General features: G+C 42.0%; 1 protein-coding gene across 7 annotated transcripts in view; it reads right to left on the reverse strand.

Moving 5' to 3' along the window:
• Positions 1-210: 210 nt before the first annotated feature.
• ARMH3 (armadillo like helical domain containing 3) overlaps positions 211-27,813 on the reverse strand; it is a 166,935-nt gene continuing 139,332 nt past the window's right edge. For all 7 annotated transcript variants that reach the window (XM_004020136.5, XM_012102828.4, XM_027960466.2 and 4 more), the window contains 2 exons: positions 3,956-4,072; positions 211-1,795 (listed from right to left, as the gene is read on the reverse strand). In XM_004020136.5, coding sequence (XP_004020185.1) covers positions 1,703-1,795; positions 3,956-4,072 — 210 coding nt within the window. In that variant the 3' untranslated portion in view covers positions 211-1,702. The remainder of the gene's footprint in view (positions 1,796-3,955; positions 4,073-27,813) is intronic.

A 27,813-nucleotide genomic window follows, 5' to 3' on the forward strand; every position in this document is an offset into this window, starting at 1 on the left:
TCTCTTCCTCCTTCCACTCAAAAGGCAATGGAGGCTACAACTTCTGAACGGAACTGGCTTCCACTAAGACTAGGAGACTGAGGAACAGAGCCTATAAGGGGCGCCCTAGCCAGATGAGACCAGCACCTGGGAGATTACCTTAACTCTGTCATTGAGGGAGTTCTGAGTAACAGAGATTAAGGAGAAGTAGAAAAGACACTAGAAAGTCTGTCCCATACAAATCAATTTTTAATAACTTCAACTTGCCATCATCTTCCAGCTCCTGCTCCTCTGAGGTTCATCAATGTGGAAAACACTAAATGCCCCAGGCTGAACTATCCATCTAGTCATCAGAGATGACCCAGCCCCTGATATCTTAAGAATCTACAATTATACATGGCAGCACGATGTGGATTCTCCGGAACTTGCTCAGTGTTGGAGCTGGAACTCTGGTTCCCAGGAAGGGCAAGTATCCCAAAGATACCTGAAGTGGAAGAGTAGCCTGGGAGGTCCCAGACCTGCTCTCCCGGCTGGATTCTGGCATTTACTTCTAGATTCTTTCTATGCTGCTTGCTCCCTACCACCCTGATGGCTTTAAAAAGTGCTTTAGAAAGGGAGGGTCTCAGAGGAGCAGCTACTTCAAAGGCAGCTGTGGGGCAGGGAAAGCCTACAGCAGTAGTCCCATGGAGGCTGTCCAGAGGAGGAAACACAGGCCAGCTTTCCAAAGGTCAGCCTCTCCATGATGCTCACCTGGCTTGTTCCAGAGCCTGGCCCTGGCAAGCTCTCTCCCTTGCAGGTACCAGACCACCGCAGGAACAGATTCCTCCCCAGAGGAAATTCTCAGACAGGCTGGATGTAAACAACAGCCGGGTGAGGGGGTGGAACACGTGGAGGGGAGCTCAGTAGAGGCAAGAGAGGCTCCCAGAGGAGGGGGTGGCTAAGGAGGTGGGGAAACTGCTGGAAAGGGAACCAGCAAAGTAGGCACCTGAGGGCTTCAGAAAACCTGTCAATGTTTATTTCACACACATACCCTAAAGACAGTTTAAACCAGATTGAAAATGAAAAGCTAAGATTGTGACCCTGTAGTGCTGAAGAGTCAATGGACTGGAAGGCAGGAATCAAATACAGAAAGTGGTGGCCAGACAGCAGAGGAGTCAGCTCTGGATTCAGAAAACAGAAAGAAGGTACCCCATAACTACCCCACCCAAGGCCTGAGCTAAGGGTCCTAATGACTGGACAAAGTGCCAGTGGGGCATGGGACACAGATTTCAGGTCCAGCTCAGCCCTGGGCTCAAAGGAAGCAGAACTGGCTCTACCTACATCTGAGAGTTAGTCTGTTTTCAGAAGCCTAGGTGAGCCACTGACCCCATGGATGTGGGCATCACCCTGAGGCTTGCCCAACAGCTCCTGACAGTTAGCAGCCATAACTTGTAATCTCAATTGGAAATATGAGGGGTTGTACAGAAAGCCCACCCCAGAAATCCCCACATTTCTGGAGGTGTCTCCCTGTGGCTACCCATCCCTTCCCCAAATAAGATTATCTCTGCTTGCCCATCCTGGCCCCTGCTGTCCAAGCTCCAGTGAAGCGCGGCCTCCACTGATAGAACTTGTGTCTGTGTTTTTCTCCAACCTTGGGAACAGGCCCTTGCCCCTGGCCCGCCCTCCAGCCCAGAAGCCTCATGGGTAAGGGCAGTCAGTGGCTGCTCAGGTATGCGTGACAGCTTCAGGAGATAGTAGAGAATTCCTTGAGCAGGACTTCCTGGCTGAGTGTGTGGAAGGCCAGGTTCCTCCGGACGTTGGTGCTAATGGATCGAACCTGGGAAAAGGTGAGGGGAGGTGAGAAGGCACAGGCAGAGAAAAAACAGGGGAAAGTCCATTACAAACAGTAGAGGCAGTGCCTGAAGCACAAGGCCAAGATGCAGTGCTAGAAATTTCTCTCTCAGGAAATGAACTCTTAGCATCTATCATCCCTGCAGGTAAATGAGCGAACAATTCTGTGATGGCAGGAAGAAAAGAGAGGCTGAGAGAAAGAATTCGAGTGGATGTTGAGAAGAGCATCTGAGCACCTGATGAGGCAGAGACAAGCAGAGACAGCGAAGAAGTGCCGAGGTCAAGCCTCTGGCCTTGCCTTGGCTAGGCTGAGGGGGACTGGTCTGGTCAGTGGTCTAATGGAGGAGGAGAAACTGAGGCCAGAGAACTCCTGCTCTGGAGCTCCCTCTCTGTGGGCCTTTTTCACATCTCCTCAACGTCCTTCTGTATACATCTACTTTTCTGATTGGAAAGGACATTTGGAGATGCAGCCCTTGTCTGGCACAGATGGCAGGAGTACAACCCAAAGAGGCCAACAGCCAGGAACAGGTCACACAGCCAGCAAGTCCCAGCTGTGGGAGCAGGACCTAGATTTCTTAGCTCCTAGGCCAGCACTCTCCATACCCCAAAGATGCCTGCCCACTCTAGAGGAAAGTCTGGTTGTATTTTCACCACCTTCTCTCTACTGATGGCTTTCTACCCAGAGACTGAGAACCTTTCAGGAAGTCCTGTCTGTGTTAGCAGGGGAAAGGAGTTGGAGGGCTGAACTCCCTACTCTGAGTGGGTTCTAAGAGTAATCAGCAGATGGATTCATTCATTGGAAATAGATGTGAACACTGACCTAGAGACAAAGCTGGGGAGGAAGGAGACAAAGAACATGTATCTGTCTTAGGCCCCAAAGCCCAGGGAGCTTTTCTTCCATCTCTGCTGTGCTATGGGAAACATAATGAAGTCATCAGGGAGGAAGCAGAGGAAAGGCCAGCATGGCAAACAGCAGGCAGCCCAAGTTCATTAGCTCCAAACCTAACCAGACTCTCTGAGCTCCCCTATGCCAGTGGTACAGCTATGCGAAGACACAAGTAAGGCACAGACTAGTACCCCAAAGCCTCAAGACAGCTTTTGATGTTTCTCCTCCTCAGTCCTCTTCAGCTCCCAGTAACTTAATCTCTTAAGACCTGACCCCTTGCTGACCACCCCATAAAAGTACTGTATTCTGCTATCTCCTTACACTAGTGGCTTCCCTGCTCCCCACTATCTTAGCTCAGAGTATACATGCCTCACCCTGGGGAAGGCCCAAATCCCAGGAATGGCATGTTGGGGTCAGAGCTGGGCTGGGTTTAGCACAAGACATACGATCTAAAGTCTAGCACCTTCATCACGGACTAGGCATGGGTAAGTAAAAAGCTGGGCTGATGCAAATTCTGCCCTGGCAGTGGGAGGTCTGAGGACATGGGAAGTAGGTACAGAGGCCTGTGTGCCCAGGTCTCAGACCCCAGACCAGAGTATACAGGGAGACTGGGCTTTTCCTGAGGGCAACTTCTAAGTGCAGGGCAGGAAAGGGACCACTAACAGGGTAGTCCAGTTCTGTGGAGATGTCAACTGGGAGGTGGAGAGGGAGACAGAACAGCGTTCACTGGCTTCAGATGGCCAAGGGAGGAGCTGCAGGAAGCTAAGTAACTGGAGAGTGGGAACATGGGTAGGGAGTGAAGACTGGAGAACTAGATTGGAAGGGCACTCAGACCAGGAACCAGTTAGGAATTTAGGAAAGTGGTTACATAAGGAGGAGAAGAATCAATTACTCTCATTAGTTGCTCTGAGGACTGGCAGGCTAAGGGGTAATGAGCCAGAGCTGCCACTGGGAATGCACATCAAACTTCAGGCCTAGCTGAAGCTGCACAGGGCTATCTCCATGGCTGCAGAGGAGGGGTGGACACTGCTGCCTCAGGCTTCTCACCCTTCCCAGCCTGGCACCAGTACCCTGGTGAGTATCTTCGTCTCTCACCACCTGGTCCTTCCTGGACTGCTGTGGGACAGAAGTGGCAAACCCAATCCAATCAGGCCCCTCCAATCTTATTTCATCAGCCTGTACCCACCTGCACAGTAAAACCCAGTGGTGGGGAAGGGCCCTTCACAGACACAGGCAGAGACAGAGGCAAGGCTTACTCACCAGCTCTTTGAAGAAGGCGGCTTCCTTGTGCTGCTCCGAGTAGCGCTCGTACTGGTCCAGGCCATCCTGCAGCTTCAGTGTGAGTGTGTCATAGTTGGCTCGCACTACCTCTAGCACCTGAGGAAGGCAAGAACCAGCGGGGCTCAGGCCACACAAACCCTAGGTCACTTGGTCCCCACACCTCTCCTGCTGCTCTACTGGGCTGGATTCGGTCTGGGACAATACACCCAAGAGACTCTGTCACGACTTGTCACTACTTATTACTGAGAAAAGCCTGGCCATGGCAATTCCTCAGGTTTCTGGGACTTTTTAAAAAATTTGTATTGAAATAGTTGATTTACAGTGGTGTGTTACTTTCAGGTATACAGCACAGTGAATCAGTTATGCATATACATAAAATATATAGGGAATTTCCCAGTGGCCCAGTGTTTAGAACTCCACACTTTCACTGTTGGCGGCATGGGTTCAATCCCTGGTGTGGAATTAAGATCCTACAAGCCATGTGGTATGGCCAAAATACATACATACATTCATACATACATACATATATATATATATATGTGTGTGTGTGTGTGTGTGTATTTTTTTTTTACATTCTCTTGCATTATAGGATATTATAAGATACTAAGTAGAGTTCTCTATGCTATACAGTAGCTGGGACCACTTTCTACTTTCTTCCATCCCCTGCCTTTCCTGACCGGTCCAGCCTGGTTTTCAGGGCCATTTACTGTGAGTATGGTAAAGGAGATGAGAAGAGGCGACAGAACAGTGAGTTTCTGAGCCCCTCAGTATCCCTGATACCACAGATGCATTCTCAGCTGTATCGTGCAGCTTTCTCTGGCCAGGCTGTCACAGTTGCTGAGTAAGACTTTGCCAATATCTCTCCTCTTCCCTTTCTGGGAACCACATTTCTTTAGTCCCGGGATGTTCCTCAGCACCATCTGCCACTTGTTTTCATCTCTCAATGCCAACTCAGTCTTCTTATCCATTGCCTGGATGGAACTTTTGAGCATCCCAGCCTTGGAGTGTAGGAGACATTTCTAGACTAAGCTACAGTTAATCTCATTCTCTTCTGTTCTGAGGAGGGGTCCGCCCCTACTATGTCTCTTTGGTGGACTCAGACTTCCGCTAACTCCAGGAACCTTGGATCTCTGTGGTTCCAGAAGGAAAGGATTACCAAAGCCAGTTCTGATGTGAGTCTGGCTTATTAGACCATGAATCAAAGGCAAGGATAGTTAGTTACATTGTGACCATGCCCAGGTTCCTGCTACTCCCTGTAACAAAAACTATTTTGGATATATCATGTCCATTATTAGCAAGATCAGACTAGTATTTAGAGAGTGTAATACTACCTTGCCAGCTTAAAGATAATCAGGTTTGGGTTATACAATGATTAGTTACATCAGAAGATGTAGATCTTCTCCATTAACTTAAAAGTGAGCTGGGTAGAAAGGAGAGACCAGGAGAGGGACTAAATTTTCACTCTGACAATCTGGCCAATAGCTATTTTGCAATTCAGTCTGACCTGACAGGGAAGTGTATGATGTCATGGAGAGCTCCCAGCTCAGCCGGGAGTCTTGCGAGGAATGAGTATGATAAGGTAGGGTGAGCTCCAACAGAAGGCAGGGCTGAAGGGAGTGAGCTAGAGTCAGGACTGATCAGAGGAGCTGAGAATGCATTCCTGAGGGATACAAAGGTGCCTCTGGGCTGTTCCCTTCACCAATTCAGTCTTATTTCAGGGCAGATTGCACCTGGTGGCAAATGTATCTGCCTGCCAAGAATCCATGAGGGGAGGGGAAGGATGGATAACACAGGCTTGTGTTCCTGAGTTTGGGAAGGACAATCAGGTCAGAGCTCTGGTCCAGATTCAGGCTCTTTTCCTCCAGACATCCCCATCTTCAAGGTCACTTTGCCAAACTATGTCCCACAGACCCTAGGAGAGACTGATTTCTTTGCTTCTATTTGTCAGTCCCCTTGGCAAGACTTTAGGAACATGTCCCATTTGGGCCTCACCCTCAACACTGGCCTGAGATGTGGCGAAGGCGGTAGTTACACAGAGGACAATTTCCCAGAGCCCTTATGCCTAAAGGCCTTAGGCTTTGTTATAATTTGCCATCTCAACATTAAAAAAAAAATCAATTTCTGGCTTCCTGGCAACTTCAAAGGCCCTTCCTAGATGGAGTCTATACCCTAACAGAGCCACCTTTGTTCACCAGTTGTTGGGCTTGTGGGCTTCCTAGAACCCTGTCCACCACCTCAGTTCAACATAGCTCTCAAGGCAGTAAATCACCTATTAGCCACATGCTCTCTAAGGAGTCCTTATTCCCCCACCTGTGATGCTTAGTCCACGGGAACCTGGGTCCTGGTAAAAAGGTCTGATAGAAAACTGAATTGGGAGTTTCACTCTTACTGTGGAAACTCAGACAATCACCTAACCTCTTTGAGGTAGAACTTCAAGAGGGGTTGTCTCTGAAAGGTGGAAGTTGAATTCACCTTCCAAACATGACATGGGAATAAAAGTTCTGAGTTCCTGAAAGTAACATATGACTGATGGAAACATTATCATCCCAATGGCTATACAGCAACCTGGATAGTTCCTGGACTGGCTTCCGAGCCCAGGAAGTACCTACTCCTATTTCAAATTGTCCCAAAGATCTTATGTGCATAAATGACTCTTCATCATGAAGGAACATCTTCTGGATTTAAGTGGAAGGCATAAATGACCTCAGTTTCAAAAATCTCATTAGATATCTTGAAACACTCTTCCTCAGGTGAGGGAAGAATAAATTAGTGAGGGAGAGGACCTAAACTCTCTGGAGGAGACATAGGCTTTGAGGTTAGGAAGACCTGAATTTTACACCCAGATCAACCACAGGTAGCTCTATAAACATATACACACTACTTAATCTCTGAACCTCAGTTTTCTTATTTGTAAAAGGATAACACTATCTTCCTCATAGAGGATGATATAAGGTAAGATTGTCCAATGCCTGGCACATTAATAACAAGCAATAAAAGGTTACTAATTTTATGATGAAAGCCTCCTCTGGTGACAACAGGCCATTTGGTAGTTCTGCTTATCCCCAGGTAGTTCTAACCATAAACAAGGAGCTGGAACCTTACACATCTTCATTAGCTTATGGCACATACTGGTGAAGAGTATTCTCTATACAATAGAAAAGCAGGCTTCCCATAATGACCCCATGTCCTGAGTATAACTGACAATGCATCAACCAGAAGTCAGAAAATGCCCAGTACCCACCGCCAACCTTAGTAATCTTAGTAGTTCAGGCAGATACAGGTTATACTAAAGAGCAGTTGAGCAGAGGCCTGGCCTCGCATGATACAAGTTGGGAGGCTCTTGACCACATCAGGGAGCAACAAGTTCCCAGAGTAAAAATTTAGTTCAAAATTGTTGATGAGGTTTCAGGCACACACACACATACAAACACCCTCTTCCTCTAGCACACATAATAGGTATTCCTGAAAGACTATTCAGTATCCTGTGCCCCACCTTTTTATTTTTTAGCAAGACCTTTGAAATGGGAAATAAGTCTTACCTGAAGATAGCAGCAAAGGAGGATCGCCAAGCTAGAAAAGTTCCTGGCAATGGCTATCTAGTCCTGATGTTAGAGGGCTTTACCTTGTGCCTGAAAAACTGCCTGGTCTCTGGTGGGACAGTTTGAAATAGGAGTAGGTACTTCCTGGGCTCTGAAGACAGTTCAGAGATTCAGTCCAAATCTGTGCTGGACTGAATTCCTGGGAGAATGAGAATGAGGGGACAACTAAGTAATAGAATGTGACCTGACAGCAAATTTGTGTTCATTACCTTCTTCTCAATTTGAAATGACATCTAAAGTATATAACCTATTTGGGGAAAGTACAGAAGTCTGATACTAGCCCACTCCAGCCAGGGCAACATGTATGGCCTTCCTTAGAGACCAGGCTGCCAAATGAGGATGACACCACAAGATACCAGTAGAGAAACCTACTTATAGAATAGTAAATAGAATAGTAAAGTCTTATAGAATAGGAAATAAACACGGAACCTATCAAGACTGCAGTGGGGTGTAACACAAAGAGGCTACGGAATCAGGAAAGTCTGGGTTCAAATCTTGACACCTTAATTTACTAGTTAGTTATATAACCTTGACCTGTCTGAGCTTTAGTTTCTTTGTCTGTAAAATAGTTACCATTATAATATTTTCTTACAATACTATGAAGATAAGTGATAATATATAAATAAACACTAAAATATTTAAGTGATAGGATCTAGCAAGGGTGCTAAATGAATGAAGGCTACTGAGATGGAAACAAAGAAGAAAACTGGAAAAAGAAAGTATCTGATACATTCATATTAAGATAATCAGGTGGTTAAATGGTGGCCAGGAGGGTCTGGAAATTGCATGAATACCTGAGGATTGTGACATGAAAGGCAACCATAACTCTTTCTACCAAAGTGTTACCATTGAGAGAAAATCATAAAAATAATAGTTCTGGAAGGAACCTTTGAAATCACCCAACTACCGAGTACATGGCCCTCATGTCACAGATGAAGAAAACAGACATCTTGAAAGACTGTGCAATGCCCCAAGACACAAAGCTGGGATTACACAGCAAAGTTTCCTGACTCCCTATCCACTGCTCCTCCTGCACTAGCAGGCTAGTCTAGCCTGGGGTACGTTGTTGAGTTTACAGGCTAAGTGATCTTTCAGAGAATAAAGATTCAAGGATCTCAAACTCACTGCTAAGAAGTGGGAAGCATGACATGTGCAGCGCTGGGAATGTGACCTGGTGAAGGCCTGGTTTGATGTCTGAGCTTTAATGACTGCCATGTCCTCAGGGCTCCACATCTTGTCAGTTTGCACCCACAGCAGCTGAAGACCCAGCTCAGCGGCTGAAGTCCCTGTTGATAATGTAAACCACCAACAAAACTTTACAGACTACCCCAAATTCATTATTAGCAAAGTCTGGCTTTGGTTGCTATTCTAATTACTCAATGCTCATTTAGAAGTTTAAAATTCAAAGGTCTTCAATGTTTTTTTATTATTATCATTTTATTCATTGTTTGCCACACTGCACGGCTTGTGGGATCTTAGTTCTCCAACCAGGGACTGCACCCAGGCTCTTGGCAGTGAGAGTACAAACTCCTAACCCCTAGACTGCCAGGGAATTCCTGATCTCTAGAGTTTAACTGGGCTTTTTTGGCTGCAGCCACCAGACGGTTTCCAGGCTTGGGGTGGGGTGTTAAAAGGATACGGTGAATCCCTCTACAATGAATGATCCTACTTTAAGACCAATTTTCCATTCTTCCAAAAAGACTGTAACCACTCTGTTTTCATTTTCATGCAGTCCTGCTTTAACTCTGCTGAACCCCTAATCATAGAAAAATTAATCTCTGGATAGTTTGAAAGAGATAAAGTAAGTAAAAGAAGGAAATAAAATTAAGGCTTTTTAGAGGATTTTCATAATAATCTCCACCCATCTCTCCACTGGACTCTGCCCATTTGCTCTACTTCAGATGTTTATTCACTGGTTGGAGAACATGACTTTTCAGTCCCATTTCTTCTGTAAAGCAGGAAAGGACTATTACTACTGATTTCCTCACTGAAACTGCATCATAGCTGGATTCTTAGCACCCTGAAGGAAAGGACCCAGTGCAACATTACAGATTTTCCACAATCCCTAATACAGTCTTGAGGAACAAACACTCAACATGCTTGTGTACTAATTTAGTAACACTCAGGTCTCTCATCAAGGTCACATCATAGGGGAATTCTCTGGTGGTCTAGTGGTTAGGATTCAGCTTTCATTGCTGTGGCCTGGATTCAATCCCTGGTCAGGGAACTTAGATCCCATTAGCCACAAGGGAAAAGCCATAAAAGAACAAAGAGAAAGTCACGTGAGAAGATTAGAATTAGACAGTGCACCCTGCCAGCACACTGTTCACAGTGCTCTGACATACTTCTAAGGCCCAAGTGCTACCTTTAAGGAGCTAACAAGCAATAAGGAATCAAGATAAACCACCACTGAAGGGCACACTTACATATACAGGCACAGAAACAGTTGAGCCAACAGAACTATAAGTGGTTTGGAGTCAGCTGACTAACCGATCAATGAATGGGCAGCCTGATTGAAATAGCATACCTTTTAAGACAGGGAAAATTAAGAAATCCAATGTCTCTTCTCTTTTGCCTACCATGTAATCCTACTCAGCTAATTCAGACTGCAAAATTCTCACCACTGTGGCAGGGCCCCTGGGACAGCAGCTCAGGAGGGCCATTAGTTGACAGGTCTGTGACTCTGGCCCTGACAGCTTAGGCTCCATTCAGGGTCTATTATTTGAAGGGCAGGCTCTGCCCAGATGCTGAAAAAAGTAAATCCTGCACAAAAGATGAGCAAAAGGTTGAAACGGTGGGAAAGGATTTTACTTTACTCTCCACATAATCCACAGGTTCAATTTTTTTGGAAATCAGGTTTGATCCATTCTGAGATGCCCCTTTGAGGTGCATTCAATTTAGCAACAAATTTCAGCTGCACAATCCAGCTAAACTGCGCAGTGTACTCATTAGATAACTGTCCAAAATAATCTAAGCAGACACACAAAGTGATCTTTGAATAGCCAAGTTCAAAGTCTTGCTGAACTATATTTAGCACTTATTTGCAAAAGTAACTAACAGGTTTGCATCTCAGAAGACAAGGAGAAGAAACAATTAGATCCATGAACTCCAACACTAACTAGTACCCAGAGAAAACTGTTAGCTTCCTTTGGATGCCATCTACTTAACCTCTTATACAGGACAATGCTTGGTTCATGTTGAGATGTACATAGCCTAAAAGATTCATGGTAGTTAACTATCAGATGAAATATCAGCCATCCAAGAGCTCTCAGTTTCAATTCTTGCTGTTCTGAGAGACTTGAGGATAGAACCTTTGTAAATGATCAATGTAAAGGCTGGACCTGGGCCCAAGAATAGAAGGAAAATATGGGGAAAGGAAAGAGAGATCTTTAGTGTATTATCTTTAAAAATATATGAAAATGCTTACTATAACATCTTGTTTCCAAAATCCATTCAAGACTCTTCTCTCATAACAGAAAAAAAGAGGAAGGAAGAAAGAAAATGAAGTAAAATGGACAATGCATATGAACAGTTAATTTAAGTAGTGGTTCTCTGAAAAATAAATGAAATTTTAAAAATTTAGCTGGGTAGGTTAACTCAGGGTATACTCTAATATTTTGAAATAGCTCAATACTTCCACTTTCATTTATAATGGAATAACTGAAAGCTAGAGAAGAAATAATTCTTTTTATACATTGTATAAAATGCAGTGCAGGACAGGAATCCTGAGAGAAAGAAAATATAAGGTCAGCACGAAAATCTTGCTGGGCTAAGGAGATACACTAAAGTTTGGAAAGGCAGAGGTGGCTGGCATTTGTGAGGCATGTTACCAGAAAGGAAGGAGTTCAGCAAAGAAAAAGGTTTTAGAAATTTATGTACGGTTCCCACTGACTCTGTTGCTGAACACTAAGAATCACACTTCTAGCGTAAAATTCAACCAGTTTCCACAGAAAAATGACTGAGGATCTGTAAGCTGAACAATTCCCAGAGCTCACACAGGACTGGGAGGTATATGAATTTTGACCAACCAGAATGAAATGTACCTGTTGAATGTGCAGGGCATTCAAAGGAGGCACCAGAACACTAACACCTTCACAGGAGAACTAAACTTGGGGGCTTCCCTGGTGGCTCAGATGATAAAGAGTCTGCCTGCAATGTAGGACACGCAGGGTTCGATCCCTGGAAGATCCCCTGGATAAGAGAATGGCAACACACTCCAGTACTCTTACCTGGGAAATCCCATGGACAGAGGAGTCCATGGGGTTGCACAGAGTCAGACACAGCTGAGAGAGTCACACACACACACACACACACACACAGAATTAAAAGTCACTCTAAACCTATCTTAATAAAGATAAGGAGTTTCATACATGGTGGTCAAAAGGTACAAATTTCCAATTATAAGATAAATGAGTACTGGGGGTGTAACATACTACACGATGACTATAGTTAACACTGCTCCTTAGTATATTTGGGCTTCCCAGGTAGCACTAGTGGTAAAGAGCCTGCCTGCCAATGAAGGAGACTTTAGAGACGCAGGTTTGATCCTGGGTCGGGAAGATCCGCTGGAGGAGGGCACAGCAACCCACTCCAGTATTCTTGCCAGGAGAATCCCATTGACAGGGGAGCCTTGTGTGATCCATAGGGTCACAAAGAGTTAGACACAACTGAAATGACTTAGTACAGCACACATGGTATATTTAGAAGTTACTGAGACAGTACATCCTGAGTTCTCATCCCAAGGACCACCCCACCCTCCTGTTGCCTTTGCATCTATAGGAGGTGACTGATGTTAACTACACTTACTGTGGTAAACTTAAATAGTGGTATATGTCAGTTATAGCTCAATAACACTGGAAAAGAAAGATCACTACATGAAAAAAAAAGAAGTTTCAAAGGATATTGTTCTGTTGCTAAGTTGTATTCAATGCTGTGACTCCATGGACTGCAGCACACCAGGCTCCTCCTGTCCTCCACTATCTCCCAGAGCTTGCTCTACTTCATGTCCATTGAGATGGTGATGCTATCTAACCATCTCATCCTCTGTTGCTCCCTTCTCCTTTTGCCTTCAATCTTTCCCAGCATCAGGGTCTTTTCCAATGAGCTGGCTCTTCACATCAGGTGGCCAAAGTACTGAGCTTCAGCTTCAGCAACAGTTCTTCCCACGAATATTGAGGGTTGATTTCCTTTAGGACTGACTGGTTTGATCTCCCTGCAGTTCAAGGGACTCTCAAGAGTCTCCTCCAGGACCAAAATTCAAAATTATAAATTCTTCGGTGTTCAGCCTTCTTTATGGTTTATGGTCCAACTCTCACATCTGTACATGACTCCTGGAAAAACCATAGTTTTAACTATATGAACCTTTGTCAGCAAAGTGATATCTCTGCTTTTTAATACGCTGTCCAAGGTTTGTCATAGGTTTCCTTCCAAGGAGCAAGTCTTTTAATTTCATGGCTACAGTCACCATCTGCTGAGATTTTGGAGCACAAGAAAATAAAGTCTATCACTGCTTCCACTTTTTCCCCTTTTATTTTCCATGAAGTGATGGGATCAGATAATCTTAGGTTGTTTAATGTTGAGTTTTAAGCCAGCTTTTTCACTCTCCTCTTTCCTCATCATGAGGTTCTTTAGTTCCTCTTCACTTTCTGCCATTAGAGTGGTGTCATCTGCATATCTGAGGTTGCTGATATTTCTCCCAGCAATCTTGCTTCCAGCTTGTGATTCATCCAGACTAGCATTTTGTATGATGTACTCTGCACAGATGTTAAATAAATAGGGTGACAATATACAGCCTTGTCGGACTCCTTTCTCAATTTTGAACCAGTCAGTTGTTCCATGTGAGGTTCTAACTGTTGCTTCTTGACGTGTGAACAGATTTCTCAGGAGGCAGGTAAGGTGGTCTGGTATTCCCATCTCTTTATGAATTTTTCACAGTTTGTTGTGATCCACACAGTCAAAGTACAGTCAGTGAAGCAGAAATAGATGTTTTTCTGGAACTCCATTGTGTTCTCCATGATTCAACAAATGTTGGCAATTTGATGCTGGTTCCTCTGCTGCTTCAAAACCCAGCTTGTAACATCTGGAAGTTCTCAGTTCACATACTGTTGAAGTCTATCTTGAAGGATTTTGAGCATAACCTTGCTAGCATGTGAAATGAGCACAACTGTACAGTAGTGTACACATCCTTTGGCATTGCCTTTCTTTGGGACTGGAATGAAAACTGACCTTTTCCAGTTCTATAGCCATGGCTGAGTTTTTCAAATTTGCTGACATACTGAGTGCAGCACTTTAACAGCACCATCTTTTAGAATTTTAAATAGTTCAGCTGGAAGTCTGTCACCTCTGCTGGCTTTGTTCGTAGTAATGCTTCCTAAGGCCCACTTGATTTGTCTGGCTCTTGGTGAGTGATTATCTGGGTCATTAAAACCTTTTTGTATAGTTCTTATACAAAGAACTTCTTAATCTCTTCTGTTTCTGTTAGGTCCTTACATTTTCTTTATCATGCCCATCCTTGCATGAAATGTTCCCTTGATATCTCCAATTTTCATTAAAAAAAAAATTTATTTGGCTGTACATGTGGGATCTAATTCCCTGACCACAGATCATACCAGGGTCCCCTGCATTGGGAGCTCAGAGTCCTAGCCCTGGACCACCAGGGAAGTCCCTCTCCAATTTTCTTGAAGAGATCTCTAGTCTTACCCATTCTATTGTTTTCCTCTATTTCTTTGCATTGTCCATTTAATAAGGCCTTCTTATCTCTTCTTGCTATTCTTGGAACTCTGGATTCAGTTGGGTATATCTTTCCCATTCTCCCCTGCCTTTTGCTTCTCTTATTTCCTCAGCTATTTGTAAAGCCTCCTCAAACAACCACTTTGCCTTCCTGCATTTCCTTTTCTTTGGGATGGTTATGGTCACTGCCTCCCTGTACAATGTTATAAAAAGGAAACTGCTGCTCCACAACTAATTTCCTTACGTTCCCCAATGAAGTCTGACACTATTTAATAAAGAGAAACAACAAAATCCAGCATTCAACTATATAATATTCACAATGCCCAATATCCAGTAAAAAATTATCAGACATGTCAAGAAGCAAGAAAATGTAACTCATAACCCAGAGGAACATCAGTGAACAGAAAGAGACCCAGAAATGAAAGAGATGATGAAATTAGCAAGGACATTTAAAGAGCTATTATAAATATATTCAAGTGCTTAAAGACAACCATGAACATCATAAGGAACGAAACGGAAGGTATAAGCACATCACAATAAAACTGCTGAAAACCAATGTTTAAGAAAGAATATTAAAAGCAGCTTGACAGGGGAAAAACATGTACAAAGGAGCAAAGATAAAAATTCACACTTGTCAGAAACTATACAAGCCAGAAAACAATGGAATGATATCTGTGTCAAAAGAAAAAAAAAAGTTAGCCTAGAATTCTATATCCAGCAAAAACATCTTTCTGAAATGAGAGTGAAATAAAGACCTTTTCAAACAAACAATCTGAGAGAATGTGTTGTTAACAGTCCTACAATTAGAAGAGATGTTAACAAAAGCTCTCTGGTAGAAGGAAAGTTACATTATCTGGATCTTTCAATAGGAATAAAACATAGTGGAAATGGTAAATACATGGATAAAGTATAAAATATTTTCACATAAATTTGAAAACTAGGAAAAAAGATAATTGACTCATCAAATCAAAAAATAGTAATAATGGAATGTGAAATTTATAAGAAGCCTAGAAGAAAAATGTTTGACAATAGTAGTACAAAGACCAGGAGTGGGGCAAATGGAAACACACTATTGTAAGGTTATTACACATTACATGAAGTCACATAACAAATTTTGAAGGTATACTGTAGTAAGTTAAAAATGCATGTTTGAAAACCTAGAGCAATGACTAAAATAATAAAACTAAGGGGTAGAGATAAGTCAATATTGGACATAAAATGGAATCATAAAAAATACTCAGTTAATCCAAACAAAAGCAGAAAAAGGAAAAAATAAATAGAAGAAAAAGAGGGGGGAAAAAAGGCAAGACAACAGATATTAATGCAACCATATAAATAAATAAATTAAATGTAACATTTCAATTAAAAGACAGAGGTTGTCAGACTGGGTAGAAAATCAATGTGCAGCTACAGGTTTTGTCTAAAAGAAATCCACCTAAAATATAAAGACACAGATAGGCTGAAATTATAAAGATGGGAAAAATATGTTGTATCAACACTAATTAAAGCAAAATTGAATTGCTATATTAATAATCTGATAAGGAGACTTCAAACAAGGGATATTATCTGGAACAAAGAGTGAAATTTCCTAAAAGCAAAAATAAATAAATAGAACCTAATTAAACTTAAAAGCTTTTGCACAGCAATGGAAACCATAAACAAACGAAAAGACAACCTATAGAACAAGAGAAAACATATTTGCAAACCATGAGGCTATCAAGCAATTAATTTCCAAAATATACAAACAGCTCATACAGCTCAACATCAAAAAACAAACAACCCAATCAAAATATGGGCAAAAGCCCTAAATAGACATTTCTCCAAGGAAGATATACAGATAGCCAAAGGAGGCACATGAAAAGATGTTCAACATTGCTAATTATCAGAGAAATGCAAATCAGAACTACAATGAGGGAATTTCCCTGTTGATCCAGTGGCTAAGACTCCATGCTTCTAAAGAAGGGAACCCAGGTTCGATCACCATCAGGGAACTAGATCTCGTACACCACAACTAAAGATCCTGCATATAGCAATGAAGATCGAAGATACCACACGGCGCAACTAAGATCTTGCACAGCCAAAAATTAACATCAAAATTACAAAAGAAACTACAATGAGGTTATCACCTCACACTGGTCAGAATGGCCATCTATAAATAGTCTATTAATAATGACTGCTGGAGAAGGTGTGAAGAAACGGGGACCCTCATGCACAGTTTGGAGAAGGCAATGGCACCCCACTCCAGCACCCTTGCCTGGAAAGTCCCATGGACAGAGGAGCCTGGTATGCTGCAGTCCATGGGGTTGCTAAGCATCGGACACGACTGAGGAACTTCCCTTTCACGTTTCACTTTCATGCATTGGAGAAGGAAATGGCAACCCACTCCAGTGTTCTTGCCTGGAGAATCCCAGGGACGGGGGAGCCTGGTGGGCTGCTGTCTATGGGGTCACACAGAGTCGGACATGACTGAAGCGACTTAGCAGCAGCAGCATACACAGTTGGTGGGGATGTAAACTGGTATAGACATTATGGAAAGCAGTATGGTGATACCTCAGGAAACTGAAAATAGAATTGTCATGTGATCCCACAATCCCACTCCTGGGCATATATCTGAACAAAACTATAATTAGAGAAGGCACATGCGCCTCAGCGTTCACAGCAGCACTATTCACAATAGTCAAGACATGGAAGCAACTTAAATGTCCATTGACAGATGAGTGGATAAAGAAGATATGGTAGACAGATATAATGGAATACTATCCAGTTATTAAAAAGAATGAAATAATGCCATTTGCAGCTACATGGGTCAACCTGGAGATTATCATACCAAGCAAAATAAATGAGAAAGACAAAGACAGCAGAGTGGTGTGGAGCATGCAGGTTTTGGTCTACAGCCTGCGCACCACCTCTGCACCCACTGAGCCCTGCCTACTGGGGCTCTGGGGGCTGTAGGTGGGCACTGAACACCTGCCCCACTCTGCTGTCCATGCACAAATTCACAGACAAACATGAATGGGTTAACAACAGAAAATGGTGTTGGAACAGTGGCAATCAGCAATTTTGCACAGGAAGATTTGGGAGATGTTGTTTGCTGTAGTCTGTCAGAAGTTGGGACAAGATTGAACAAACAAGGAATCTGGCGCACTGTAAATTATGTTTGAAAGTGAAAGTCACTCAGTCGTGTCCGACTCTTTGCGACCCCATGGGCTATACAGTCCATGGAATTCTCCAGGCCAGAATACCGGAGTGGGTAGTCTTTCCCTTCTCCAACCCAGAGATTGAACCCAGGTCTCCCACATTGCAGGCGAATTCTTTACCAGCTGAGCCACAAGGGAAGCCCAAGAATACTGGAGTGGGTAGCCTATCCTTTCTTCAGCAGATCTTCCCAATGCAGGAATCGAACCAGGGTCTCCTGCATTGCAGGCAGATTCTTTACCAACTGAACTATCAGTGAAGCCCTAAATTATGTTTGGTGCACTGTAAAGTATAGCTGCTAGTGAACTCTACTGTGTTTATCAGAAGTAACTGAAATTAATGAAACTCGAGCAGAAAACCCGGGACTTGTCAACAAATCTTGTTACGAAGATGGTTGGCCCATCAAGATGACACTCAGTAACCCTTCAGAACTAGATGAACTAATGAGTGAAGCAGCATGAGAAATCCATAAAATCTCTTGAAGCGTGAAAATGGAACCCCTAAATAAACTAGTTTGAAACAACTTAGGAAAAAAAAGACAAATACCACATGATACACTCATCTATGGAATCTAAAATATGACACAAATGACCTTATCTATGACAGAAACAGAATAAAAAACATAGAGAATAGACTTGTGATTCTATGTGTGGGGGACAGGCTGGATTGGGAGTTTGAGATTAGCAGATGCAGACTATTGATACTATATACAGAATGGATAAACAAGATCCTCTTGTATACAACAGGGAACTATATTCAATATCCTATAATAAACCGCAATGGAAAAGAATAAAAATACCATTTAGATAACATAAAAAATGATTGAAAAAAATAGGTACAAAACAGTATGCTAAAAACTACAAAATATTGATGAGAAAATTTTAAAGATCTAAATAAATGGAGACGTATATCATGGTTGTGGATTTGAAAACAATATTATTAAAGTATCAGTTCTCCCCCAAGTTGATCTACAGAGTTAATGCAATTCCAATCAAAATCTTAGCAGGTTTTTATTTGTAGAAATGACAAGCTGATTTTACACTTTCAACAGAAATGCAAAAGAATTAGAATATTCAAAACAATTTTTAAAAAGAGCAAAATTAGATGACTTACATTACTTGATTTCATGATTTATGACAGACCTATAATAATCAAGACAGTGTAGGGCATAAATTTCGACCTATATAAGACCAATGGAACAGAACTAATACTTCAGAAATAGACCCACATATATATGGTCAATTGATTTTTTACAAATGTGCCAAAGATTTCAATAAGGGGCAGAAATAGTCTTTTCAACAGATGAGAATGGAACAACAGGATACTGCAGGATGGGAACTGGAAGAACGTTTACCATTACCAAACATCTTACAAAAAACTAACTTGAACTTCCTTGGTGGTTAAGTGGTTGAGAATCTGCCTGCCAGTGAAGGGAACATGGGTTCGATCCTTGGTCTAGAAACATTCCACATGCCTCTGGGCAACTAAGCCTAGGCCTGTGCGCCACAACTATCTAAATCCTCACTTCAGAGCCTATACTCTACAACAAGAAAAGCTAGCACAATGAAAAGCCCATGCACCGCAACTAGAGACTAGCCCCTGCTCGCCACAACTAGAGAAAGCCTGTACACAGCAGTGAAGATCCAGGGCAGCCAAAAGTAAATAAATAAATTTTATAAAGGAAACACTGATTCCATTAAAAAAATTAACTTGACACAGAGCATAGAACTAAATGTAAAAGCCAGAACCATAAAACTTCCAGAAGAAAATACAAGTAAAAATTTCCACAACTAGGAGGAAGCAAAGATTTACTAAATAAAACACAAGGGTGAAAATTGTTTCAAAAATTAATAACTTCATCTTCATGGTATTAATTTAAAATTGGTTTCTATTAAAATGTCTGGACTTTGAAAATTACCATTAATAACTTGCAAAGACAAGCCACTGAAAATAGGAGAAAATATTCACAATATATATGAAAAGGACCTGCATCTAGAATATACAGAAACTCATGAATAATCAAATTTAAAAACAGGCAAATGATCAGCTGGTCAACACTCGTCATCATGCAAAATAAATTAACAGTAATTTTTAGAACTGTAACGTATGCAGTATTACTAGAGCACTTTATATGCACTAGAATGGCTAAAATTAAAAAGACAATTCCAAGTGTGACAAAGATATGGAGTAGCTACAACTTAGTCATCGCTGGTTGGAATTAAAAATGGTATAACCACTTTTGAAAACAATTTGACAGTTTCTTTCTTTTGAAAAACATCTTTATTGAGATATAATTTACATACCATAAAATTCAATCATTTTAAGTATATAATTCAACGTTTTTAGTATATCACATAGTTGATAATTATCACCATGATCTAAGTTTAGAACCTTTTCACCATCCCCAAAAGAAACTTCATAACAATTAATAGTCATTCCCCAACTTACTCCCAACCCAGCTGTAGGTAACCATTAACCTATTTTATGTCTCTACAGATTTGCTTATTCTGGTCATTTAAAATAAATGGAATCACACAATATATGGTCTCTCTGACTGGCTTCCTTCATTTAGCATATGTTTTCAGGAATCACTCATGTTGTATCAGATATCAGTACTTCATTTCTTTTTATGGCTGTACAATATTCCATTGTATGGATGCATCACGTTTTGTTTACATACTTAGTTGCTGATGGACATTTTGGTTGTTTCTAGTTTTACTACTTGTGGCTCAGTAGTAAAGAACCCGCCTGCCAAGGCAGGAGACGTGGGTTCAATCCTTGGGTCGGGAAGACCCTCTGGAGAAAGACATGGCAACCCACTCCAGTATTCTTGCCTGGGAAATCCCATGGACAGTATTCTTGCCGGGGAAATCCCACAGACAGAGGGGTCTGCCGAGCTATAATCCATGGGGTTGCAAAAGAGTTGGACACAACTTAGCAACTAAACAACAGATACCAGTTTTGAGTTATCATGAATAACAGTAGTATGAATATTTGTATACAAGTCTTTGGGTAGATATATATTTTCATTCCTCTTGGGTAAATAGCTAGAAATGTCACAATATGGATGAATCTTAGACACAAGAGAGTTTATGTAAAATTCATAAAAGACAAATATAATCTATAGTGATAGAAATTAAATCAGTGGTTACCTAATTTGGTTACCTAATAACTAATCAGTGGTTACCTAATCAGGGCCCAAATTTGCAGATAAGACTAATTGTATGAAAGAATTTTAATGGGTTATGGAAATAAAATGTTCGGTATCCTGTGATGGTGATGATTACATAAATATATCTTATATGTTAATTACATCTCAATAAAGTTAAATAAAAAGTCCAGTAACTCATGTCAAGGCAAAAAAAAAAAAACATGGTTATGGCAGTAAACTTAAGTCTTTTTTGGTCTTGCCATTCCATTTTCGGTTGGGGCAAGCATGATTCAGACTGATATATCAGTATCCATAAGCTAGCAGTTCCTAGTATTTTCCAAAGATTCCCCTCATTGTGCTACTTCTCACCACCTCTCCACCACAGCAATTCTCCCTGACAAACTAAATGGACTCTGGGTAGCAATCAACAGTGTTTATAAGCATTTTCAGCTGGGCAGTAGTCACATGAAATTTTTTAAATTGGGTACACTGTCACTTTTAATTGGGTGTACCAGGGCTTCCCTGGTGAGTCAGTCATAAACAATCTGCCTGCAATGTGGGAGACCTGGGTTCAATCCCTGGGTTGGGAAGATTCCCTGGAGAAGGGAACAGCTACCCACTCCAGTATTCTGGCCTAGAGAATTCCACAGACAGAGGAGCCTGGCAGGCTACAGTCCATGGTGTCACAAAGAGTCGGACACGACTGAGTGACTCTCACTGTCACTTTGTTGACAATCATTTGCCAAGCTCAAAGACTAGAGTCCTACCTTTACCAAGGACACCTAATGAAGGTTCTACTTATGCCTTTTTTATAAAACTGAGGCAGAGGTAAAAGATATGAGATGATCATTGCCCTCCTTGTGGAAATTCACTCCAAAAAGGGTCATCAGCCAACCATTTATGGATTTATTTATAATGAGGGGGCATTTCACTGGGGTACCTAAAACTAAACTTTCTTAGGTTTATAAAGGGTTGTGGGGTGCTGTTGCAAGCATACCAAATACAACAGGGGAGTGAGGTCTATAGACTAGCACACAGACAAAGGCCTAAACAAGAAGCGAGTGATCCTGATTCTTGCTCTTAGTCCTTACGGGTATATATGATTTTTGCATTTTTATAGCCCCTAGTGTGGCACAGAGCAGATACCTCTGTACTTATACACAGAAAAGAAATAATCTGGGGAATGTGAAGCTGGGACACCCATTCCTTGTCTTGCTGCACTAACCAAGGACACCAAGAAGCAGAGAATTCTTAGACTAAAGCAGGTTCTGAGAACTTCCTTGGTAGGCAAGAATTGGTTCTTTTTCAGAACACTTTAGCTCAAAGTGGCTTTAAAAAACAAGTACAGGCGCTAGAACAAATAGAACATGTAAAATCATAGGCTTCATTCGAGTAAGCATCCCTCCCTCCACTAGGCGCTTACAGTGACTTTCTATCCAAGATAACCCGAATCTCTCATCAGGGCACAATCATCCAATATAACTGTTTGGAAAAAAAGGATCCAAAAAGTGGATACAAGCCTCTGGATAGACTAAAAAAGATGATGCTCTTTAAAAGATAACTCTTTCTTCTATACAGCTAACTTGCATATAATATTCAGAAGGTTTTTTTCCCCCTTTCTATTTTCATACTCAGGACCAAACAATTTCAGAACCAATTTAAGCTGGCCAGTTCTCCTGTCCATACATGTCTTTCAAGCCTGCACTGAAATTTACTGATCTCACAGGCTGGCTCTGTCTTTCAGGAAGGTGGACCAGACAATGAGCCTCACAGTGGGTGATTCATGAAAGGTCATCACTTGGTTAAAGGAAAGGTGACAGTGGATTTTCTTTAATTTCCCTGGGCAGTTGCCCTATCTCCCTGACTTTATTTGATTGAAGCCCTAGAAACTCTTTGTGAAGCTTTTCTTTGTACTAAGTACAGATACAACATGCCCAGGTCCTTACCCTGCACAGGCAAGGTATGCAATCACACCAAGAGGCAGCCAAGATAATTGGGGTTGGGGAACAGGATACACATGTTTACCAAATATCACATCAGGCCTTCTCCTTCTCTACGGCTTACTGCAGGCAGGACACTCCACCCAGCTCAAATCAAGAGGCAGATGATCTCTGTCCTCCCCACTTGAGGCCTTTCCTTGGAAACAAATCACATCTCAGGGAAGGAGACAGAAAATACCATCTCTGCTCCTAATTCTCCAGCAATCTGACATGGGGTCTCTGCCTCCCTGCCAAGACTCACTTATCTGTCCTTCCCTAACAGAATTCTTCACCAGAAATCCCATATGTGGGCTAAACACAGTTTCCCTCCTAGCTGGGTGGGTCATTTTTAAGATTGTAACTTCATTTGAGCAGGATCACTCCTGCTCAAAGTGCTGTTATGGTACGTAGCAAAAACATTTCCAATTACACAGCCTATAACAGAGAAAACAGCTTGCATAATAACACTTTTGGCCTCCAAAGTTACTATAACAGTGGCAAACCATGTTTTTCCAAGCATATCTTAAAAGAGTTTTGAGCTACCTTCTAGGAAAGAAATTGCAATGGAAATAAAACAAAAGTACCAGAGGGTCTATTTGGAAGGAAGGAGGTGGCTAGAAAACTGAAAAGTGCTTGCTATCTTTATATCTAATAACTGGGAGAAACAAGGCCTGCTGTATCCTGAAATTTCTTGAAAAGTTGATAACTACTGGAATTCCTACAAGCTCCAATGCTATTTCTCCCATGCACTGCCAAAGAAGCTTTACCGACAGTGAAGTCTGATTGAGGAAGACCAGAAGTTTATGTGATGGGCATTTCAAAATTCATACTTAATTGGAAGAAATACTGACAGTGGCAGACAGGAATAATAAGTTAAGCTCTTCACCAGTAACCTCTGCATTCATCTAGCTTGGCTGAGGGACATTAATTTTGAATCTTCACTTTGCTACTTGAAAAAAAAAAAAGGAACTACCACTTTAAAAACAATTAAAATTCAGTGTGCTATGTTTTAGATTTTGACCCACAAACACATATCATCTTTAAAAGAAATAAGTTCATAAAAACTTTTTAAAAATTCATCATCTTCCTTGGGTGTGTGGAAAAGCTTTATTTTTCATAGTGACTTTGCTGACATTCTTGGATGGGATAAAGAGACTTTTCCCTCATTTACAAAGTTATCATACTGTGCCAGGAGCCTCTACTGAGGCATTGCTGCCTAACTGGAAGGCAAATTCTCCAGGTCCCTGTTCAGTACTTTCTTTCCTTAACTGAATGGGCCTTTCCCAAACTGGGATTCTTTCCCCACTGCCTAGAAATGAGACCTATTACCCCTGTTCTCTTTGCTTCTCCCTCCACTTTCCTATCCTGACTTGCCTCTTCCTTCGTAATACCTAACAGACTCTAGTTGTCTTGCATGTTTCAAGAGACGAAAAAGCTCAAAGCTCAGACTTTGGTGTCCGACTGACCTAGGTTCACATTATGGCCTTATCACTAGCAGCTGTGTGATCTTGGACAAACTACTTAGTCTCTTCAGCATCCTCATCTATAAGATGAGGGTAACTATCTACCTCAGACAATTGATTAAATTAAGTAAATAGCCTAAGTAAAAGTGCCTAGCTCAAAAACTCCTAGTTGTTCCTTTTATCCATTTGTGTTCTTTTTAAATCCAAGATACTTTCCTCCCTATTCAGAGGAGCTAAAATCCAAGACCCCTTTCCCCCTGATCTGGTAGTGCAGCTTACCTCTTGGTCCAAGTAAAAGAGTAAATATCCTAGCAGCACATAACCAGCTGACCTTCCTAAATGGACCTTCTCAAGATGCCCTATGTAACAGAAAGTTGATTTCCAAGATTAAGCAGCTTGTAGGAAAATCCCTCTGCCTCTGATTTTGTGTCTTTCCTGAGTTAGTGAGTCCAGTTGCAAATAACTCATAGCAAACTTTTTTTCCTGCCAATTAGGTCACCCGAAATGCCAGAATCTAAACAAAGGCAGAAAAGAGAGGCAGAGTCAGACAGTCAATGCTTGTGTCACATGTTCATACTCACTAAGAGTTCCCACAGCAACCATCACTCAGGCTTAGAGAGACTGCAAAACTTTAGGCTGTTGTACAAAAACAATGCCAAATACAGGAAACTGAGTTATGGCTATCATGAGAGTCTTAAATCTCAGCTCTAGCATATGTCTCTGCCAAGGCTGCCTTGCCTGACGGCCAATGTCATGTTTTAAGATGAGAAAATATCACAAGGGCTCTCATAGTAGGCTGCTCAGAGGTCTTGATTGCCTTGGGAGGCAATATAGGTGGCTCCCATGGGGAAAGTGACCCACGCTCACTTCCTGCATGGAAAGCCCTGCCTTGTAGCTTTACAGCTCCCTTCTCCTAGTCTTCGTCAACAACCAGTGGTGTGCTGGAGCTGGCTGACACATGCTTGGCCTGTGAGAGTGAACTGTTAAATTTTTAAGCACTGTGAGAGCCACTTGGCTTCACACTGGTGGCTATGGTTGGAGTATTTGTCCTCAGAACTACAAATCAGCCCCCTCCAACCACTTACCCTCTACCACTGTTAAACATTTACCTAACACCCCAAAGGGCCAACAACTCTAAAGTTGAAGTACAAGGCTCGACTTTCCTCATAAGTCTTGAAGCTTTTAGGATATCTCCCAAAGATCTTTATGTGTTTCCTTCTCCTGCTGCTGCTGCTAAGTAACTTCAGTCGTGTCCAACTCTGTGCGACCCCATAGATGGCCTCCTACCAGGCTCCCCCGTCTCTGGGATTCTCCAGGCAAGAACACCAGAGTGGATTGCTATTTCCTTCTCCAATGCATGAAAGTGAAAAGTGAAAGTGAAGTCGCTCAGTTGTATCTGACTCTTAGCGACCTCATGGCCTGCAGCCTTCCAGGCTCCTCCATCCATGGGATTTTCCAGGCAAGAGTACTGGAGTAGGGTGCCATTGATGTTCACAAATAACAGGTGCCACCCAGGCACCCCAACAGTGTTTGCCTCACAAACATGGACTCTCCTCTTGTTAGTATCTCACTCTTCTCTGGGAAAATAAAGCTAGATTTCGTTAGGATTTCTAAACACCCAGAAGTTATTTATAGTGATTCTTATCTTAGGATTAGGAGAAAATCAAAAAGGGTTAGAAAGATTACTAATAGATGAAAATAAATACTCAGCTTCCAATGTAACTTTCACTCAATCACATATGAAGCATTTTTGTTTAATTCTGCAAGGCAGAGGGGAGGGAAGGGAAGTTGTTCAATAAACAGTTTCAGTTTTGAAAGATGAGAAATTTCTAGAGATAACTGCACAATAATGTACATATTAACACTACTGTAGTGTACAGTTAAGAATGGTTAAGATGGTAAATTTTGTTATATTTGTTTGTATGTTATGTGTTTTGTTATATGTGTTTGCTATATTTGTTATACCAGGAAAAAAAAGAGAGCTAGGTTTGCTTAGTAGGTCTAATAATATGCCTACTAGCATTGAGGGTGGCTCATACCAGGCCTTTGATGAATGCTTGTGAACTGAATCAAAGGAGGTATAATTAGGACAGGGATGAGAGTCGATACACTAGGGACTATGGAAGATGTGCTAACAATTTAAATGACTGAATTATACATCTAAGTCATCCAGTCTCTGGGCGCCCTGGGACCCGAGGACAAGGCAGACACACTCTGGGACTCTTCCCACTCTTTCTGTCCTTTTCAGGTCCTGGCTTTGAGGATATTTTACAATCTATGCCTCTCCATTTATCCAATTCCTATCCTTCCCCTTTCAAGGCCCAACTCAATTCTTCTCTCATCCACATGGCCTTTCCACCACCACAACCCACAGAGATCTTTCTCTAATAGGAACCTACATATCCTATTGTTAGTACTGGTCAGCTATTGATAATAAGCCGCCTTAAGCCATCTTTCACACTTATTTTATCCTTTGAGAACAAAGGCTCTTTATCATACTTCTGTATCCCTTAAATGCCTAGGATGATCTGAAGCATAAAGCATTAAATGCTAAAATACTGAGAACTGAATGAAGATTGAAGAAAGTTAAGAGTGGGCCAATCACTTACTTGCTTTCCAATGGGATATTTCAATGGCACAAAACTGGTCATGAATGTAACTGAAAGCTTAAGGAATCAGGTGATCAGCGAAGGTTTTGTCTTGAATGCTAAATTGCCACTATGTTCTTTAGATACTCAGGGCTCTAGAGAATCTTTCTGTAAAGTTCTGCTATGAAACTCTCTTTGGTATAAGGAAATTAGAGCTAATACAAGTTAATGTCATAGCATTTGCAAACCAAAATAAATAGCAAATAGTCTAAAAGGAGCTTAAGATCCTCAAAGGGCATTTTCAAAGGTCTGATGGCTTTGGGGTCAAGGAAAGTATGAGGTACTATTCAAGACAACTAAGCCAGTGATTTTCTACAAAACTTTGTATGTTGAAAGGGCCAAACACTGGTTGAGAATTTTAAGAAAGATGGATCCTTTTCAAGGGGGGGAAAAGGACAGATGCCTAATTTTGCACAATTTCAGAGTGTTCAATAATTTTCTAAAGCCTATGCTTGGACTTCGGATTAAAAAACCGATGAGTTAAAAAAAACAAACGATGAGCTAGTGTATAGATCCATTTCTAGCAGGATGTAGTCAGCAATGATAAATTCTTTTCTTAATTTGAAACAGGAATGAAGGAGACGGAGTATATCAGAGTTTAAATAGGACAAGATAGGGAGGAGAACCCCCTGAAGAGCTCTCCTATTCCAGCAAACTTACCTGAAGGGAGCACTGAATCATCAAGACAAGATTTCCTCAAAGCATCCAAACCCAAGACTTAGGGTGGGGCCCACAGTTTCTCTTAAATCCCTCCCATCCACATTTATTTAGTAGAAACAAAAGGGTCATTGGGATTTATCTATGAGAATCCCACAGGTTTTGAGAGTGAGACTCAGTTGTCCTCCTGGGAAAATGAAAATCAGGGTGGATGTCACTGGTAGGGACAGTTCAGTTCAGTTCAGTCACTCAGTCGTGTCCAACTCTTTGCGACTCCATGAATCGCAGCATGCCAGGCCTCCCTGTCCATCACCAACTCCCAGAGTTCACCCAAACTCATGTCCATCGAGTTGGTGATGCCATCCAGCCATCTCATCCTCTGTCGTCCTCTTCTCCTCCTGCCCCCAATCCCTCCC

Source organism: Ovis aries, chromosome 22 (assembly GCF_016772045.2).
Source record: "Ovis aries strain OAR_USU_Benz2616 breed Rambouillet chromosome 22, ARS-UI_Ramb_v3.0, whole genome shotgun sequence".
Classification (NCBI taxonomy): Eukaryota; Metazoa; Chordata; class Mammalia; order Artiodactyla; family Bovidae; genus Ovis; species Ovis aries.